The sequence below is a fragment of the Eptatretus burgeri genome, chromosome 6 (genome assembly GCF_056783735.1).
Source record: "Eptatretus burgeri isolate ZD-2024b chromosome 6, Ebu_testis_v1, whole genome shotgun sequence".
NCBI classification, from domain to species: domain Eukaryota; kingdom Metazoa; phylum Chordata; class Myxini; order Myxiniformes; family Myxinidae; genus Eptatretus; species Eptatretus burgeri.
In genome coordinates, this window is record NC_140966.1 from 86,258,698 (window position 1) to 86,277,191 (window position 18,494).

The 18,494-nt window shown below is 47.4% G+C and overlaps 1 protein-coding gene and 1 pseudogene across 11 annotated transcripts in view; one reads left to right on the forward strand and one right to left on the reverse strand.

The window, feature by feature from the left end:
- Positions 1-18,494, forward strand: part of LOC147025248 (A disintegrin and metalloproteinase with thrombospondin motifs 6-like) — a 416,527-nt gene that overhangs the window by 338,917 nt on the left and 59,116 nt on the right. For 9 of the 10 annotated variants that reach the window (XR_015059408.1, XM_085886030.1, XM_085886034.1 and 6 more), the window contains 2 exons: positions 2,230-2,332; positions 3,422-3,555. Coding sequence is in view for 9 of the 10 variants with exons in the window: in XM_085886030.1 (XP_085742156.1) it covers positions 2,230-2,332; positions 3,422-3,555 (237 nt within the window). In the remaining variant the exon portion in view is untranslated. Of the gene's footprint in view, positions 1-2,229; positions 2,333-3,421; positions 3,589-18,494 lie in introns of all 10 variants that reach the window. The other variant, XM_085886038.1, reaches the window with a different exon arrangement.
- LOC147025250 (uncharacterized) overlaps positions 3,686-18,494 on the reverse strand; it is a 68,246-nt pseudogene continuing 53,437 nt past the window's right edge. Inside the window, exon 2 of the transcript XR_015059409.1 lies at positions 3,686-6,721. The product of XR_015059409.1 is annotated as an uncharacterized LOC147025250 (transcript). The remainder of the gene's footprint in view (positions 6,722-18,494) is intronic.

Genomic DNA, 18,494 nt, shown 5'->3' on the forward strand with positions numbered 1-18,494 from the left:
GTGTTCACAGGTGGTGCGGGAATGGCCGTAGAAGGAGAGAGGTGAGGGTGGTGGAGGGTTTATCGGTGGTGGTTTGATGGTTATGGCGGTTGAGACGTGGTTGGTTCAAAATAAACATAGAACAGAAAAACGGCTATCTCAAAGCATCGCAGCCCGAATGAATCACATAAATTCCCTCTAAACAACGGGTTTGGGGCTAACTACACATGTACTTAGAGTTATCTCACCTACGGGCCCTGAATTGTGGTTTGCGAATTTCCACAGCCGTAACAATATATAATGATCAAAGAATATAAATATTTATATATATATATATATATATATATATATATATATATATATATATATATATATACATATATATATATATATATATATATATATATATATATATATACACACGTATGTACAAAAAATGGTTGATAAGGAACGGCTGGCTTGTCAAGTGATTAGCGATCGCCGATCGGTCATATAAACACCATACACATTGAGACGCTCGTAATGTTGAGCAATGTCCGAATTGGACAAACGAGCACTTTTTTAGCAGTCGGAACTGCTGCTGAAGTCAACTAAGAAGTTTAAATTTTGAAATTGAAGAGATTCTTCAATTTCAACTCAACTACATAAAATGGCTGAGATGAAGAGATTCTAAAGGCTAAGACATGTGCGGAAATGAAAAATAGCCACGAATGCTGGTGTCTCTGGGCATTTCTAAGTATTGCAATGTTTCCAGTAATTGTAGGTATGATGATCAGGCATTCGATGATATGAATGAGGAAAGTGAAAAAGGGGGTGGGTGGTAGAGAAGGAGAGGGGTGGGAGATATAGGTGCAGATGTGTGGGAGGAGGTTGCTGCACTGTCTTAGGAGGGAGCAGAGTGAGGATGGGACAGAGAGAGAGAGCATGAGGGGTGTGGCAGGGGAGTTAGCAGAGATAACATGTCATGCTTTATGAACAACACACACACAAATACACACACACGCACACACATACACACACTGTGATTACCGACTACAGTACATATTTTATCCAATCCAAAAACCTTGAGTAGCTTTCACCCTTGTTTTGGGGTTATTTCAATTGACAATTTAAAAAACATTGTTTCATTATTAATGTTTCAAGGAGATGTGCATCAACATTGTTCTTTATAAACAGCTGCCAATCATATGTCGGGTGGAAAAAAATTTGGCTGTGTAATTTAGAAAACGTGTTAATATGACAAACGGCTCAGAAATCGGGTGTTATCAAATGTATTTTACTCTGAAACTCACAAAGAGAAACCACCTCACCTTTCTAAAGTGCACTTGATTCATATAAAATAAAATAACCAATTGCTTTAGAAACAGTCACGAGGACAAAGGAAAACATGATCGCTCGTATGCTGCTGAGGTTAAAAGTTAAAACCTTCACCACTCATCATCATCATCATCATCATAAGGTACAGGATGAAACTTTGCCACCACGATGCTCGTAACCATGCATGCAGGCACACACACACACACACACACACACACACACACACACACACACACACACACACACACACACACACACACACACACACACACACACACACACACACACACACACACACACACACACACACACACAGTATATAGAAACCCCTAACTTGATGAGGCAGAAAGGCACAGGTGAAGTCCCATAACAGCAAATACTACATTACCCGTTAGTAACAAGCATTGGCTGCCACATGAATGCATCGTCTCTGCCCTGCTGATCACCAGTTGGGAGGTGAGGTTGCAGTCAGGAGGAATAAATTTCACAAAAGGAGCAACACTGACCCCAAATGTGACTTGATGCGAACATATTGCGCATCAGTTATGCCACACATCACCTCCAAACTGGGATGGCATCCGTGTGGCACTGAGGTCTTTGAAGACCGGTATTTATTGTCACAAATTAATGAAAGTAGGACCGCCAATCCAGATTTTGCCTTTAATATGAGCTCGTCAGGACAACATACTGCCAAATCGTTTATTTGTGACCATTTTAAGTTGGTTAAATAAAATATCGAACTTGACGAGGCAGCAAGGCACAGTTTGAGTCCCAGAACAGCAAATACTGCATGACCTGTTAGCAACAAGCCTTGTCTACCACATGAATGCATTCCTAGTTTGGAGGTGATGTGTTGGCATTAGCCATTATTCTGTTATTTCTGACGTTTTTTTCTTTCTTCCTTCCGATTTCCTCATTGTCTTGTCCTTCCAGGAATGTCAAGATAGTGTGCATGACTTCCGTGAGCAACAGTGTGCAGACTTTGACAACAAGTCTTTCCGTGGGAAATACTACAGCTGGAAACCTTTCACTGGTGGTGAGGTTTGAGAGATAAATAAAATCAGAGAGAAAAGGACAGTCTAATGAGTCTTTCTAGAAGGTCTTTTAATATGTAGTAGCAGTCTTTGTTTTTTTTATTGTAATAGGTAGTCTAATAGTAGTAGCAATTTTTTAATAGAGGTGCAGGGTACAAAAATAGGTCCTTTAGAAAATCATCCAATAGGAGTGCAGGGGCAAAGAGGTATGAGTATTGGGAATTAGGGAGAAGGTAAATAATGGGTGAGACATAACAAATGCAGAGGTGCATCTGACATCTAACAGAACATGTGCATCTGCTGGTGAATTAAGCAAACAATGTTCCCATGACATGATCCTAGTGTACAGGTAGTATTACAATATATCATGTAACTCAACAACACGTTGAGTTGTTTGGAATTCTGTGCTCATTTCCTGTGCCCCAAAACTAACACAGCTTAATTCACTGAATGCAAACCTGTCTTCTCCCCCCAAGCCCAGCATCTCATTAATATATTTTGCTTTTATCTTTTTTAATCAATTTTGAAAAAATTCAACTCGGATTTTTCTTTTCCCAACGTTTCCAAGCAATTTTCATGATTCTGTGATCGCAAAACTGCAATTCATTTCTGGTAGCCTTGACAACGTCCCATTGACCTTAAGTGTTCGCAATGAATCAGTGATTCTCACCTGGCTTCGTCGACTTTGTGCTCGATTTCTGACTATTCTAATTGCCTCTGCCTTGAATAAAAATGAAAACGCCCTTATACGAAGCAGAAGGCCCAAATAAACATTGTTCGAGCCTTCTCCTCATTCTTATTGTGAAATTGATGATGTTCATCCAGCTCATCTTTATAATTTAAATCAGATGCGATGAATCATGATTTGCAAATTTAGTAATTCGATGGCCTTCAACTGTCGAGAGTTATTAAGCAAAAGGAAAGGAATTGTGAGCCTCATTCCTGCAATCATTTCCTTTCATATTTGCTGCTCCACCAATAATAATCAACCATTAGTTCATTTCCATTCCTGACCCTTCACCGAGCTGTTTTTTGAGACATCTACTAATCTTTATCATCACTTGCCTCCCTTCTCCTTTTGTTACATTCAGGTCAGGTTAAACCATGTGCACTAAACTGCTTGGCTGAAGGTTACAACTTCTACACAGAGCGAGCACCAGCTGTTGTTGATGGTACTCGCTGCTATTCAGACTCACTCAATGTGTGCGTCAATGGAGAGTGCCGGGTGAGGCGGGAGTCATCTGCCTGAGCTAACATTGTGCGTCGCGTTGTAGATCTTATTGTTACTTAGAGTTACTCATTAGTAATTACACCTCGTAGATACTGCGTTCACCATAATTGTGTGTGTGTGTGTGTGTGTGTATGTGTGTGTGTGTGTGTGTGTGTGTGTGTGTGTGTGTGTGTGTGTGTGTGTGTGTGTGTGTGTGTGTGTGTGTGTGTGTGTGTGTGTGTGTGTGTGTGTGAACATTTTGAATGGCAATTTGCTCGTACTGGTGTTCTGATTATCCTGAGCCTTCACGAAGGAGCTGCAATTGGAGCATCATATTAAAACATTGTCATGGTGCCCATCTAATGAATGTACTCATTAGGGTACAGCCTTTATGAGGAGGCCCTCACATGAAATGTTTTTTTTCACAATAATCTAAAGCTCAGGGAGGAACCTGTTCATGTAAGGTGTGGAAATGAAGAGATTCTTTTTTGTATGTACTTAGTCGAGGCTCATTTAAGAACTAACACACAGAACATGTAACAAAGGTAGCAGGAGACAAAATGGGGTGAGAGAGAAAAGCACAACAATAGGAGAGAAGGACATTCGGAGATCTGTGGTGGAGAGAGGGATTGCGGTGGGGTGGGGGGGGGGTGCACAGGATAGACAAAATTATCACGACAGGGACTTTCAGGAAGGAAAATAGAGAATTTGAAGGAGGTGGGGTTGGGGTGGATGAGTGGGGGTAGAAAAGATCATGGTTTTGGTTGGGGAAAGAAATGAGATTGTGGTGAACAGCTGTTTTAAAGACCTGGAGGGAAGAGTGGGATTAAAGAGAGTGTGGGAGTTTATTCCAAAGGCAGGAAAAAAGAGGAATGAAAGAGTGAAGGCAAGCAGTGATTCTTGATTTTGGCAGTATCATCAGAAGGGGGTTGCTGGCAGATCTTGAGCACCCTGCAGAAATATTATGGGGACAGAGCAGGGTACATGGTGGGACAGGAATCTAATAGTCCATGGGCCCAGGCCAGAAATTCCACTTGTTGGTACCATCTAAGGAAACCAATCCTAGTTGTGATTTTTAAATTGGTGTGTATATATATATATATCATATTTTGATGTGATAACCATTGCAGACTGGCAGCTTATTGGTAGTTATCATCTCTGGAATGCACCCATTCTGAGGATGATGTTCTTGAACTTGTCTTCCTGCTTCCATGCTATTTCAGCAGCTTTGGCATAGAGTGCTTGGTCGAATACGCAGATGATCTTGGTCAGCTGCAGTGACTGCATGATGCTGAGTGACTGGTTCAGCACTTCATTGACAGTGGACATCTGTGTGGCAGGAGCATTGATTGTGGGCAGGTAGCCGATATTGTCCTGAATCACTGGCACTTGATCTCGGACCCGGATGTTGAATCCTGTCCAGCTGCTGACTGTTTGAGACCCTGGGTCTGACCTGTGAGCAAGAAGCCAGACATTGTTCTTTCTCCTGGCATCCTGGACTACGGCAGTAATGTCAGCATCCACACATGTTGTGGGTGATGGTCCCACTGGCTTCCCAGCATTATATGTGGCCAGCATCAGTGGTGCAGCGCTGATACTCCTTTTCTTTGTTTTGGCAACGGTGGGAGTGACTTTTAGTGGCTGAGGTCCGATGACTTTCGCCTGGACAGCAATTCCGTTCACTCTGTGAGATGTCCCCTCTCCACTGACAGTTTCTTCAAGCCGGTCGATGTTGTCCCAAGCCAGGGTAGTGAACACACTTGGGTAGATATTCCCCGACAAAGCTACAGCACTTTCTGACAGTGCCAGCTTCTGTAGACACAGGGCTGTGTCGATCTCCTCGACCTTCGAGTATGAAGTGCTGTGGCCAAGCCGGTTCAGTGTACTAATCAGTTTTACGTTCCCCGTCAAGGACTTCACAGCAAACGGTAGGAGGATGTGCTTCGCTGGAATGTTCTTGCCGCCAGAAACGGCATAGACCAAGTCCTGGCCAATGGAGCTGACAAGTCGCGTGACCCTTTGTGATGGATCTGTGCACTCCTTTTCTCCTGTCAGCATTGTTTTCAGGAGCTTGGTCACAGATTCAGGGATGCTGCCATCACTGTGCTCCACATCTGGTGGCCATATTTGAGTGACATATTGCTTCTTGATGTCGTCTCTCATCTTCAATGCTGCTTTGGTTATGACATCTCCAGTGTTGCCAAAGGTCACATTGTGTAACTCCACCTTCAAGGCATATGTCACTTTGGCAAGCTCACTCATCGAAAGGCTGTCTGGATAAAGAAGAACTTTTCCTTTGCTGTCCGGAAATATGTGCAGTGCTCCTGCAAACTCAGCTTCAAGCTTGCGACGAAGGTGTTTCTTCGTTGAATCTTTGACTTGACTGATACCACAGGAGTTCATGCATGTCACCAGTTTGGGAGTTAGATCTCTCAAGGGTAACACTTCGGGGTTGGGGAAGAGTTAATTTCTAATGTACCTGAAGAGTTCACTGTAGGAGTGCTTCTCTGCTGCCTCATACTGTCGAGCTTGAATGTCTTCGCCTTGTTCCTTACCTTCTATGTTACCGCTGGTGGAATAATCCTTTGTGTACGAAAGGTAGCATGACTTGTGGTAATGGCCCTCTGCAGCAACAAGGTTTCTGCTCACAACAGCAAGCATCCTATTATCTTGTTTCCTGACTGCTGCTGCCCTGATTCTGTCATCAGCACGTAACTCGGCGCATTGCGTGAGGGGCTCCCTGGTGTTTTGACCTCTCAGATACTTGCTCGCTTTTTCGCAGAAGATACACTGTTCATCATATACCCTTGACGTGATGGGCGCCTCTCTAGATGACCTCCTGGGAGTGTCTTTTGCGGTTTTGCTCCTGGGATCTTCTCTGGCAATGATAGAGTCAAAAAGTTTCTTCATGGTGAAAATGTTGCGGCACTTGCGATGGTACTGTACTGGTGGGATTTCTCCCACGGGTAAGTATTTGGACATGTTCAGGATAGGGGCATGCTTTCGTATCTCAGCAGCTCTCAGCAGAGTTCTCCAAGACTCAATGTTTTGTGGTGACACCAATTTTGCATCTGCCTCCTCATCGGAACAGTGGATTGCACAGTCCATGCGTATACGCTTCCGTGGAAACCTGGCGCGTTCTTCTTCACCAGTGGACTCCATTGTCAATCAGACCCAGTCACTGCAATATACAACAAGAAAGTCGGATACACTTATGACATTATAAAATACATATACATACTTTCCAGTGTGCACAACCTGAAACATTTCTGGTGGGGCGAAAGATCATATCAAGTTTGAGCTACATTGTAATTTTCATATATTCAGCCACAATTTGCATTTCGGGAGTAGGGGAAGGAAAAAGTCAACAACTTTGTTGAAACCAGCTGGATGGTCCTCCTTTGTGCTTCCCTGCAAACCAGGTACATATGGGTAGCTGATCCATTAGGACTGTGGCACTCATATGGGACACACAACATTCCGTAAATAATGATAATAATAAATCCGCAAAATTTCACAAAATCTAGCGTGCAAATCAGCCGTAATTTGAATACCAAACTAAAGCATGTGCCTTAAGATGGGAAGTATGCTTGTTGTAAGTGTACAGATTACAAATCTGGATATCCTGAGCTGTTATTGAATGATATTACCTTCATGGGATGTGTCAATAGTCCATTGTGTGATTTTCCCCCAAAACGTCAATATCTCAGAATGGTAAAATGGTAAAAATGCAAAATATATACACTAAGCTGCTCTTCTGGAATGGTTATCACATATTGAAATAATCATATAGTCCCTACCAATAACTTAGTAGCCCTAAAGTTTGGTTTCCTCAGATGGTACCGATATATGTCTGGGCCCATGGACTATAAGGAAGACAGAAAAACCACTGAACTGCCTATGGCGAGAGAGTGATAGACCCAAAGACTCAGCTTCATCACGGGAGATATCAGGTCAGATCAGGTATGGGAGCATGCGCTGGAGCAGCACGTCACTGCATCTACTTTCCGCCGGTACTCCAGGGGCCTCCGTATGGCCATCCTCCAGGCAGATTCCTGGCCCATCTCCATCTCTTTGAGATGCTGATCAACCTGCTGTAACCACGAGGCACGTGGTCTGCACATTGGCCTCCTCCACTCACGAGGCTCCCTCGCTGAGAGAATCTGGTAAGCAGGATCGTTGTCAGCAAAATGAGCCACATGTCCATACAGCCGCAGCTGACACTCACGGACTATGCAGTTAACAAATCTCATTTGAGTCTCTCTTCGCAACCGCTCATTGGACACAACGTCCGACCAGTGATAGCCAAGGATTCTCTGAAGAGATCTGGTACCAAAGGAATTAATTATCTGGCTCAGATCCCTGGTCAGAGTCCATGTCTCACGTCCATAGAGCAAGACTGAAAGCACCAAGGACCTGAAGACTCGGACTTTCGTCCTCCTGCACAGGGACCGGCAGCGCCATACCCCATGATCCAGTGAATCCATGACTCCCCAGGCCTAACCCAGATGTCTATTGACCTCTGGCTCACAGCCAGCAGAGACATGAATATCATTGCCAAGGGAACTGAATCTCTCTGTGACCTCAACATCCTCACAACAAACAGGTACAGACAAGATAGCAGCATGCAATATGTCTTTGAAAGCCTAGATCTTAGTTTTGACCCAGGAATCCCGTAATCCCAGCGGCTCCGACTCCTCATTCAGCACCTCAAGGGCCCCCAAAAGAATATGCAGAGTCTCCGCAAAGATGACTCAGAGTCTCCGCGAAATCAAGGTCAGAGATCTTGACATTCCCAAAGATGCACCACAGCTTAATCTCTCTCCGATATCCCCCCCCCCCCCAGAATCCAGTCTATACAAGCGCTGAAAAGTGTGGGGGCCAGTATAAACCCTGACGAACTCCAGCAACAACTGGAAATAAGTAGAAGATGGTATCACCACATCTCACAGCACTCTCAGTACCAGAGTATAGTTGAGACATCAGATTGATCAGTTTTGGTGGCACCCCACTCCTTCAGAGGGCATCCAGATTCAATGAATCGAATGCTTTGCAGAGATCAACATCGGCTTCAATCAGCCACTGCTGAAACTCTCGTCTACATTCCATGAGGACCTGAAGAGCAAGGATATGGTCAATTGTTGACGTTTTTGGTGTAAAGCCTGACTGCTCTGGACACTGGTGCTCATGCAGATGGTGGCAAACCCTTCCAGTAATAATCCGAGCAAAAACCTTGCCCGGCACTGAGGGCAGCATCACCCCTCAGTAGTTTTTGCAGTCCTGACGATCACCCTTCTCCTTCCAGAGAGGGGCAGTAAGGCCCTTCTTCCAGTCAGTTGGGATGATGCCTGTGTTCCAGGCAGAGCACAGAACTGCATGCAATGACACAAGTACAGCATTTCTGTGCTGTATCACGTGATTGGGTTTTCGTGTATCATGACTCGCCCGCTAGGGGTGGCGGTGATGTACATCCGGTTGGGCAATAAAGCGGAGTTACTGCTACGCTCTCGCTCTCCATGTTCCGCTGCGCCTCGGATACTACAATTGGCTGACGAGGATGGTTGATCGACGAGTCACGGCGCACGGACAGGTGCCCGTTTTCGTCGGAGACGACTTCGAATTGTTTTCAGAACAGTTGGGGTGCTATTTCCACGCGAATGATGTGGTCGACGAGAGCAAATAGAAGTCGATCTTGCTCGCCTCGCTATCGGCAGAACATTATCGACTGCTGAGTGATTTGGTGGCGCCGGACAAGCCCAGTGGGGACGCGCTGTCGTTTCGGGACATTGTGCAGAAGATGAAAGCACACATGGCGCCGGAGAAGTCATTACAACTAGCTCGATACCAGTTCGATCACCTTGCGAAGGGTGCGGAGGAGCGCGTCGCAGATTTCGTGGCGCGAGTGAAGCATTCGGCCGTGGCCTGCAAGTTCACGGCGGGGGAGCGTCCAGCTCGGCTCAAAGATCGTTTTATTTCTGGTTTGCAAGATGCGAAAATGGTTTCGGCAGTTCTACGGCTGAAGGGTGAAGCCATTACATTTACCTCGGCGGTCGACACTGCTACAGCTGTCGAGCAGACTCTCGGAGATGTTCGGGCCATCACCGGCCGCGGCATGCCGGATGGCCCGGGGGGCCACGCGGTGTCGCGAGCGCCCCGGGACGCACTCACGACCTTCGGTGCGGGTCAGGGCCAGACGTTGCTGCGCGGCCGCATGAGCGGCGAGGTGACCCCGCGGACGTGTTTGCGATGCGGAGGTTAACACCTGCGCCGTGTGTGCCCGTTTAAAAGCACCGTGTATTTACGTTGTCACAAGGTGGGTCATCTGAAGCGTGTGTGCCGAGGGGCATTGGCCACCGTTAAGGTCATGGACGGCGATGTGCGAGGCGACCTCGGTGACCCAGGGCGAAATCGGCAGCCGTTGATGGGCCTGTTTTCAATTGGTCCTGCGGCGGCGCGCCCGATGACGGTGGAAGTCAAAGTGAACAACACGCTGATCACGTTTCAGGTTGATACGGGAGCGGCGGTGTCAATCATCAGCGAACAGACCGCGCGTAGACTCAACGACCTGAAGCTTATCAGGTCGGACCTCACACTGTTCACATACACCCGCGAGAAGATAACGCCAGTCGGGATGGCAGACGTGTCTGTGCGGTACCAAGGCCAGGTCGCCGCGCTTCCGTTGTACATCGTGCGGGGGAGGGGTCCGTCTCTCCTTGGCCGAGACTGGCTGACCCGCATCAGGCTAGACTGGGCCACCGTTCACCTTGTGCAACCCGTGCCGAGCCGATGGGAGGATCAGTTGGAGAAGATTCTTCAAAGACATCAAGGTTTGTTTTGCGACGACCTTGGGAAACTCAAGGGCGTGGAGGCAAAGCTCTTCCTGAAGGAGGGGGTGGTTCCTCGTTTTTGTAAACCACAACCGGTGCCGTATGCTCTGCGGGACAAGGTCAAGGGTAAACTGGATAGGCTGGAGGCCTGTGGGGTGATCGAACGGGTGTCGTACTCAGATTGGGCCACCCCGGTCGTCACGGTGCTGAAACGGAATGGAGACGTCCGATTGTGCGGGGACTTCAAGTCCACGGTTAACCCGGGGCTCAGCGTGAAGCAATATCCACTGCCGTCAATCGATGAAATATATGCGCGTTTGGCGGGGAGTCAATACTTCACGAAGCTTGATCTGCATGATGCATATTTTCACCTGGCGATGGATCCCGGGAGAAGCAACCTTTTGACAATCAACACGTGTCATGGGATCTATCGATATATCCGACTCTGTTTTGGGATTGCTTCGGCCCCTGCCTTGTGGCAGAAAGCCATGGATCAGATTTGCATTGGCCTGCCCGCTCAAACCTACCTGGACGATGTGCTCATTGTGGGGAAAATGGCAGATGAGCATCTTGCGAACGTTGCCCAAGTGCTGACGAAGCTAGAAGCGTGCGGCCTGCGCTTGAACAGAGACAAGTGCGCGTTCTTCAAGCAGCGCTTTGAATACCTCGGGCACATCATCACGCCAGAGGGGCTGTTGAAAGGCCCTCGGAAGGTGGAGGCGATTCAGCACATGCCACCGCCTCGCGACAAGACACAGCAGCGCTCGTTCGTTGGTATGGCGCAGTATTACCAAAGGTCCGTGCGCGGGCTCAGCTCACAGCTTGCGCCGTTAACGCGGTTGCTCAGGAAGGACAAGCGCTGGGCCTGGGAGCCTGCACACCAGGCGGCGTTCGACCACGTCAAGCGGTTGCTCACAGAGGATCCGTCCTCGTGCACTACGAGCCTGCGTGTCCGCTCTTATTGGCATGCGACAGCTCTGCATATGGCATCAGGGCAGTGCTCTCCCACAGGATGGACAATGGTTCCGAGCGGCCTGTTTGTTTTGCATCCTGGACCCTGTCCGCAGCAGAGTGGGAATATGCCCAGATCGAGCGCGAGGCTCTCAGCCTCATCTGGGGTGTGCGGAGGTTTCATCAATACCTGCTGGGGTGGCATTTCACTTTGCAGACGGATCACAAACCACTTCAATTCATCCTGAGACCCGAACGCGGGGTACCGGTGGTAGCGGCCGCGCGGATACAGCGGTGGTGTCTGTTTCTTGCCGCTTACGATTATGATATTCAGTTCCGGAGCACCGAAAAGCATGCTAACTGCGACGGGCTCTCGCGCTTGCCTTGCGCGGAGGGTCCAGCTGCGTCTGAGTTGGCCGACCAGGTTGATGTGTTCGCACTGGGCCAGGTCCAAAGCGGGCCGATCACGGCCAAACAGGTCACGGTGGAATTGGCTCATGATCCAGTGCTCGCCCGTGTCGTCCAGGCGATTTATACAGGGAATTGAAGCGATCTACCTTCAACACCGGCATATCAGCCTTTCGCGTCGCGCGCATCGGAGCTGTCGTTGGTCCAACGGTGCGTTATGTGGGGAATGAGGGCGGTGATTCCACCGAAGTTCAGGCAGCGGTGTTTGGAGGAACTACATGTCAGTCACCTTGGCGTCATGAAGACCAAGAGTCTTGCTCATAACCTGTTGTGGTGGCCGGGGTTGGACAAAGACATTGAGCAGTTGGTTAAGCGGTGCACCACGTGCCAAACAGATGCTGATAACCCGCGTCGAGCTTCGGGACTATGGCCTACCCCAGACAGGGCCTGGAGAGGGTCCATGTGGATTTTGCGGGGCCGGTTAATGGCAAAATGTTTTTGATTGTGATCGATGCATTCTCTAAATGACCGGAGGTTGTAGTGATGCAGCATACATCAGCAAACATTACAGTAGAAAAACTGCGGACGATCTTTGCTAATAAGGGATTACCTGAGGTTCTGGTCTCTGATAACGGTCCGCAGTTCATTGCAGGTGTATTTGATGAGTTTATGCGTCAAAATGGTTTTCGACATCTAAGGTCCGCACCGAATCATCCTGCGACGAATGGGCAGGCGGAGGCGTTTGTTAAGATGTTGAAACGGGCTTTTCGCAGGGGGGGGGGGGGTTTTGCACCTGTGCAGACGGTGGTCAATGTCTTTTTGCTCCAATACAGGAACGCGATTCATCCTGTCACGGGCGATTCTCCTGCCATTCGTCTCTATGGACGGGCATTGCGGTCCAGACTGGATTTGCTACGACCTAGAGGGTCGGTGAGTGGGGCGGTGTCGCGCCCGACACTGCTGCACGGTTTTGATGTGGGACAGCGGATAATGGTGCGCGATTATTTCCACGGTTCCAAATGGGTGCCAGCTGTGGTCTCTGTGGTACTGGGGCCGGCGAATTGCATAGTGCGGACTGATTGTGGGGAGGTGTGGAAGTGGCACGTGGACCAAATGCATGATCGCTGTTCAGCGTCACCCCACCACCCCCCCCCCCGCCCCCTGTGCCGAGCGATGTGGGAACCCCACCTGTGATGTCACCGTGGCCAGACGTTGCATCGCCAGGGCCGGACGTGTCGACGCCCGCGGGGTGTTCACCTGATTCAGTCCTGCTCGAGGACGACGAGCAAGCTCGTCGGCTGGGGGCGGTTGTTGTTGCGGATGGGGCAAGTCCGGCGAGGGTGTCACCTCGACCAAGCCGGGAGGCGTCTGAGCCTGAGCCGTCTGGCATCGCTGCCCATCCGAGGCGGGTCAGGAGACGGCCGCGGTACTTGGAGGATTTTGAATGTTGATTGGTTTTGTTTGGGCATGTTATAATTGTCATTTCATCATTTGAATTGTCATTTTACGAGGGGAGGAGTGTGCTGTATCACGTGATTTGCTTTTCGTGTGTCATGACTTGCCCGCTAGGGGTGGCGGTGATGTACATCCGGTCGGGCAATAAAGCGGAGTTACTGCGATGCTCTCGCTCTCCATGTTCCGCTGCGCCTCGGATACCACAATTTCCACCAGCCTTGAGAAGTTCAGCATGGATGCCACAGATCCCAGGAGCTTCACCCCATTTCCACCGGTTCACCGCAACCTGTGCTTCCACAACAAAGGTGGATTCCAGTTGATTGGAGGGTCACCATTAGGGATAGTAACACTCCTGACATCCAACTCGACTTCTGGTGGATAAGCCTGGTACAGCCGCTCAAAGTAACCCGCCCAGCAGGCTTTCACTTCGGACTGCTATGTCAAGAGCTTACCACCCCCCGCTCTAACTGCAGTACACCGTGGGACATGCTTGGAGGAACGCAATGCACTAATTCCCCTGTAAGCAGGACGAGAATCACCTGACCACAGGTGATGCTCTATCCCCTCACAGCTTCCTCGCACATAAGCCTCCTTGTCCGCTCTTAGCGAACGTACAGTTTTGTGCCTCAGCTCCTTGAACAGCTCAGCTTTGCCATTAAGGCTGGTTCTGAGACTCTGGTCAATGGTATCCAATGTCCCTTGAGAGACAAAATTATTTTTCTTTTTTTTCAAAACTCTTCATTCACAACTTCGCAATTCACAACTCTGCAGGATTCCCCAAATCCCCACTCAGCCTGTTCGCAAACTCCTCAGCTGCCCTCTCATCCTTGATCTTGGCAACATGCAGCCTAGGGTGGAATGGTACCATTCTCCTGGATTTAATCTCCATCTTCAGAGTTCCTACAACAAGCCTGTGATCGGTATTGAGGAACTGAGCACTCAGATGACCCTGCAGTTCTGGATCATCCTCCAGTGACCATCAATGAGCACATGGTCAATTTTCTTTACCACACCACCAACGTTGGAATACCAAGTCCAGCGATAAGCCTGTGGGTGCTGAAACCATGAACCAACCAACCTAAGTCCATGACTTCTTGCAAAGTCAAGGAACTTAATACTATTCTGGTTCACAGTTTCAGACCCATGGGGACCAACACATGTCTCATATCCATCTACATCGGTTCTAGTCGATGCATTGAAATTCCCCCAAGATGACAAAAGTATCTCACCTGGGGTACTAATAAACCACAGACTCGATCGTGGCATACAATGCATCCTTCACGGTGAGGTCACTCACCTCAGTCGGAGCATATAGAGAGACCAGGGAAACGACACCCAAGGTGTGACGAATCCTTCGTCTCATAATGCGCTTGTTGACCGGTGTCCCCTCAATTATCATTGAGCCAGCTTATTTGACACAGCTACAGCAACTCCTTGGGCATGGAAACCATCAGAGTGACCAGACCAATTGTAGGTGTAACCACCCGCCATGATCTCGCCGCAATCCGTTCTCTGAACCTCAGAGAGTGCTGCAATACGGATGTCGAAACGCTTGAGCTCAGATGATAACAGAGACAGATGATCATTCTCTCTTTGGGATTGGACATTTCAGGCACCCCCCCCCCCGAAAGGACTGCCTCAGGTTAACCTGAGGAGACCGCCGTCTGTTGAATGACACCTCAGCAGCACTCTGCCACACACCACCGCAATCTGACGGTGGAGGTTTACCCTGTGCTTTTCCTCCTACCATCAAGGAATGGGGGTCCCAATGGCTTTGCTCCAATCCCGTCATCCATTGAGATGTCCTGCGAAAGGCAGCAGCACAGGAAGTACTCCCACGGAGTGTGTTTTCAGATATCCTTATCTTTGTAGGTTTTGCGGAATGAAGTGTTTAACGATGGCCGAAGTACAAATCCTTCCACCAGCCTCCTCAAAAAAAAAAGGTAACCCAACTGCAGGAGGATGCCTACAGACACAGTTGTGCACTAGAAATGGATTGCCCTTGGCTCACAAGAAACTCCTCCACCCTTTGACAGGTTTTGTTTTTAATCCTGCTGGGTGTCCATATCCTTGCACCCTCTTCACCAGAAAACCTGGTGGGGAAGATGGTTTAGTCACCAACAATCAGACCATGAAACGGGTTAGTACAGGTTTACATGGTTACCTGTCGCAAGTCACAGATCTAATCTGCCTTGACCTGACAGTAATATTTGAGATACCAATGATCCTAAAAGCCTTGGTTTCCAGAACGTGAAGCCAAGCTCGGTGTGAGGCAGGAGCACCAGCCCAGAGGGGAGAGCAGTACTCCATCAAGCTGCGGATGAAAGCTCTTTATGTGGTTGAGAGCTCAGGTGTGCCAAGGAGGGACTTTGCACAGTGGAGGATGCCCAGTCGACAACTGGCTTTGGAGGCCAGCTAGGAAATGTGGCTTTCCCAGGAAAGATCATGCCAGATAGTGAGACACAAAAGCTTGAGAAACAGAACTTCTTCAAGAGGATTGGTGAAAAAAATAGATGGGGGAATTTTCCAGATTGTATTTTTTGTATCAATTGCATCAATTGCAAGGACTTTAATAGACAATAAGCATCAACATACTGCACTTGCTCTGTGCATGGCATGGCATTTCATAGTTAAGTAACTTTGTTCTTGTTCTTGATAGTTTTGTTGATCAGGTTCATCCCCTCAATGTTTCTCAAACGAAATGATACTTTTAAATGCAGTATAAATGAAAGGAATTATACAGGCTGTCTGTAAGTTTCTGAATTGGTGTTATCTTCTCTCTCCTGTGGAACACATTCTCAGACTCGACCCAGTATATATCTATATTCCAATATGACATCATCAAACAATACCTCATTTCATGTTCCATGTTTTTGTGTGGCCCTTTTTAACTGCTTGCATTTTTTACAGCTATTGTTACATAAGATGGCATCCTTGTGTGACATTTACAACTGTAAAAGTATGTTGTCTTCATTGCCCAAACTCAACACGCTGCCAATCAACCTTTGCTGAATGGTGTTTTGCTCCACCATGAGTCTCAAAAGAAAAGAAGATACCAGCAGAGGACACTTTACTGAGATAAAATGTGACTTTAGGAATTCCCTTTTCTGTTTTCCCACTCAAAGAATACAAAAAAGAAAAAAAAATGCATGAAAGACATTGGTCCAACTCCTATTTGGGCTTCAGGCACTTGGAAAAGCAAAGCAACAAAACCAAAAAATTTAAACAAATAAACACAGTTGTAAAGGATACCGGGCGTAGTGGCGTGCGCCTGAAATCCGGCTACTCGGAGGCTTGGGTTGGAGGATCGCTTGAGGACGGGAGCTCTGCACTGGGCCACACTATGAGAGGGTGTAGGGCAGCCTGGAATCATGGCGAAACCCAATCCTTATCCCTGTGTCGTAAGAGGCGACCAGGGTTGCGTCAGGAAGGGCATTCGGCGTAAAACCTATGCCAAATCAGTATGCGGATCATAACGGATGATCCGCTCTGACGACCCCTAACGGGAGCAGCCGAAAGACGAACAACAAACACAGTTGTAAAGGCTAGCAAGATGGCCTGGAGTTATTCACACTCACCTCTGAGCTATCTCTTCTGGGTTTGAATCTCAATCCAGCTATAAACTGTCTGCATCCTGGTGTTTCGCATTCAAGGCAATGCATCAATGTGTGTGCCGTCCCTTGGATGGATGTTAAACTGGGCGTCCAGGCTACCAGCATTATTTGGTGGACATTAAAGATTCCACAGTGTCCTTCACAGAGTAGACGAGCTATCGCCGGTATTCCAAACAAATTACAAATAAATTTTGTTGCACACTCAATTGAGTACCCTGCGTCGAAGTGAAGACCCATCCAGGATTGTAATTCAGACCAAGAAACTGCTTCTGCAGAACCGACGTTCTGTATACAATATAATATGCGACAATATGATATGGAGTATCATGGTACATGATATGATATGATGTGATGTGATATTGTTACATTGGAGGTGGGTATGAATTAGCTGGCATGTTATAAGTTAGTTTGGTCCGCATAAGTTGGAACATCGTCTGAAAGGGCCCTGTCACTCCTGGACGTTTTAGCCAGCAATGACAACGTATAAAAATTTATGTAAAACATTGGCGTACGCTGAAATTTTGATTTTTTTTAAGTTTTGGGCGTATTCATAACGTGTTGGTCGTATGCATAACATATTAGTAACGGGCACAGAACGTTTTGTTGTGTTATTGATAACTTTTACCAACGAATGCTTAGCCTGTTGTCGGCGTTCACAACCTATGCCCAACGATAGTTTAACTTACGCATAGCGCGCTAAACGTATCGCCGGCGAACTCGTGGCATTGCCTGTTAAGAAACTGCCAGACACCGATTTAAATCATAACCGCCTGAGAATTTGAAGTGTCAACATCGCAGTCACACCTTGACGATTTTGCCAGCGTATGCCGACCTATGAAAAATGTGTCTAAAACTCTAGGCGCACGTCAAATACGGTATAGGTAAGTTGTGTATATGTTAAGAGTAGGCTGGAAAACAATGAAGTACGCTGTCATATTACGTGGTACGTGTAATACGTCGTGAAATTTCAAGCATGCTGAAAATTTTACGACGTACTCGGCGTATGGCTAACACGTTCCGCATGCGTTGTCATATGTTCCTGGCACGGTCCGCGATCGTTTACACACGACGGACACACGTTACTTGTAGGTTACTCATAAGTCGAAACACGTCAAGGTAATATTTAACATACCCGCAACCTTATTTTCAACCAATGGGTAATGTCATTTTAACCTATGAGTAGCGTGCTCTGAACCTATGTTTAACGTGCTTGAAACCTAGAAGTAACGTGCATTGAACCCATTTTAACTTGCCTTCAACCAATGACTAGCGTGCTATGAACCTATGAGTAACGTGCGTTTAACCTATGTGTAGCATGCTTTGAACCTAAGTATAACGTGCTTCTAACCTTTGAGTAACATGCTATGAACCTATGTGTAACGTATCTCAAACGCACATTGTCGTATGTAGACAAATTAGATTGACGTCTTCCGGACGACCACAGCACTTACTGAACGTGTTTCTAACTTACATCTACCATGTAGTGGAGTATTGGCAGCGTTAAGGGGAATTGGTATATACAAATGGGCTTCACAAGAGGAACCCATCATTGTTCCAGACTCCATGTTGAGTAGATGTCAATGCCAGTTGTATCAGTAGTAGTAATACTATTAGTAGTAGTGGGTGTGCATGACAGTAGTAATAGTAGTAGTAGTTGTAGTAGTAGCATTGGTAGTAGTAGTATGTCTATGTCAGTAGT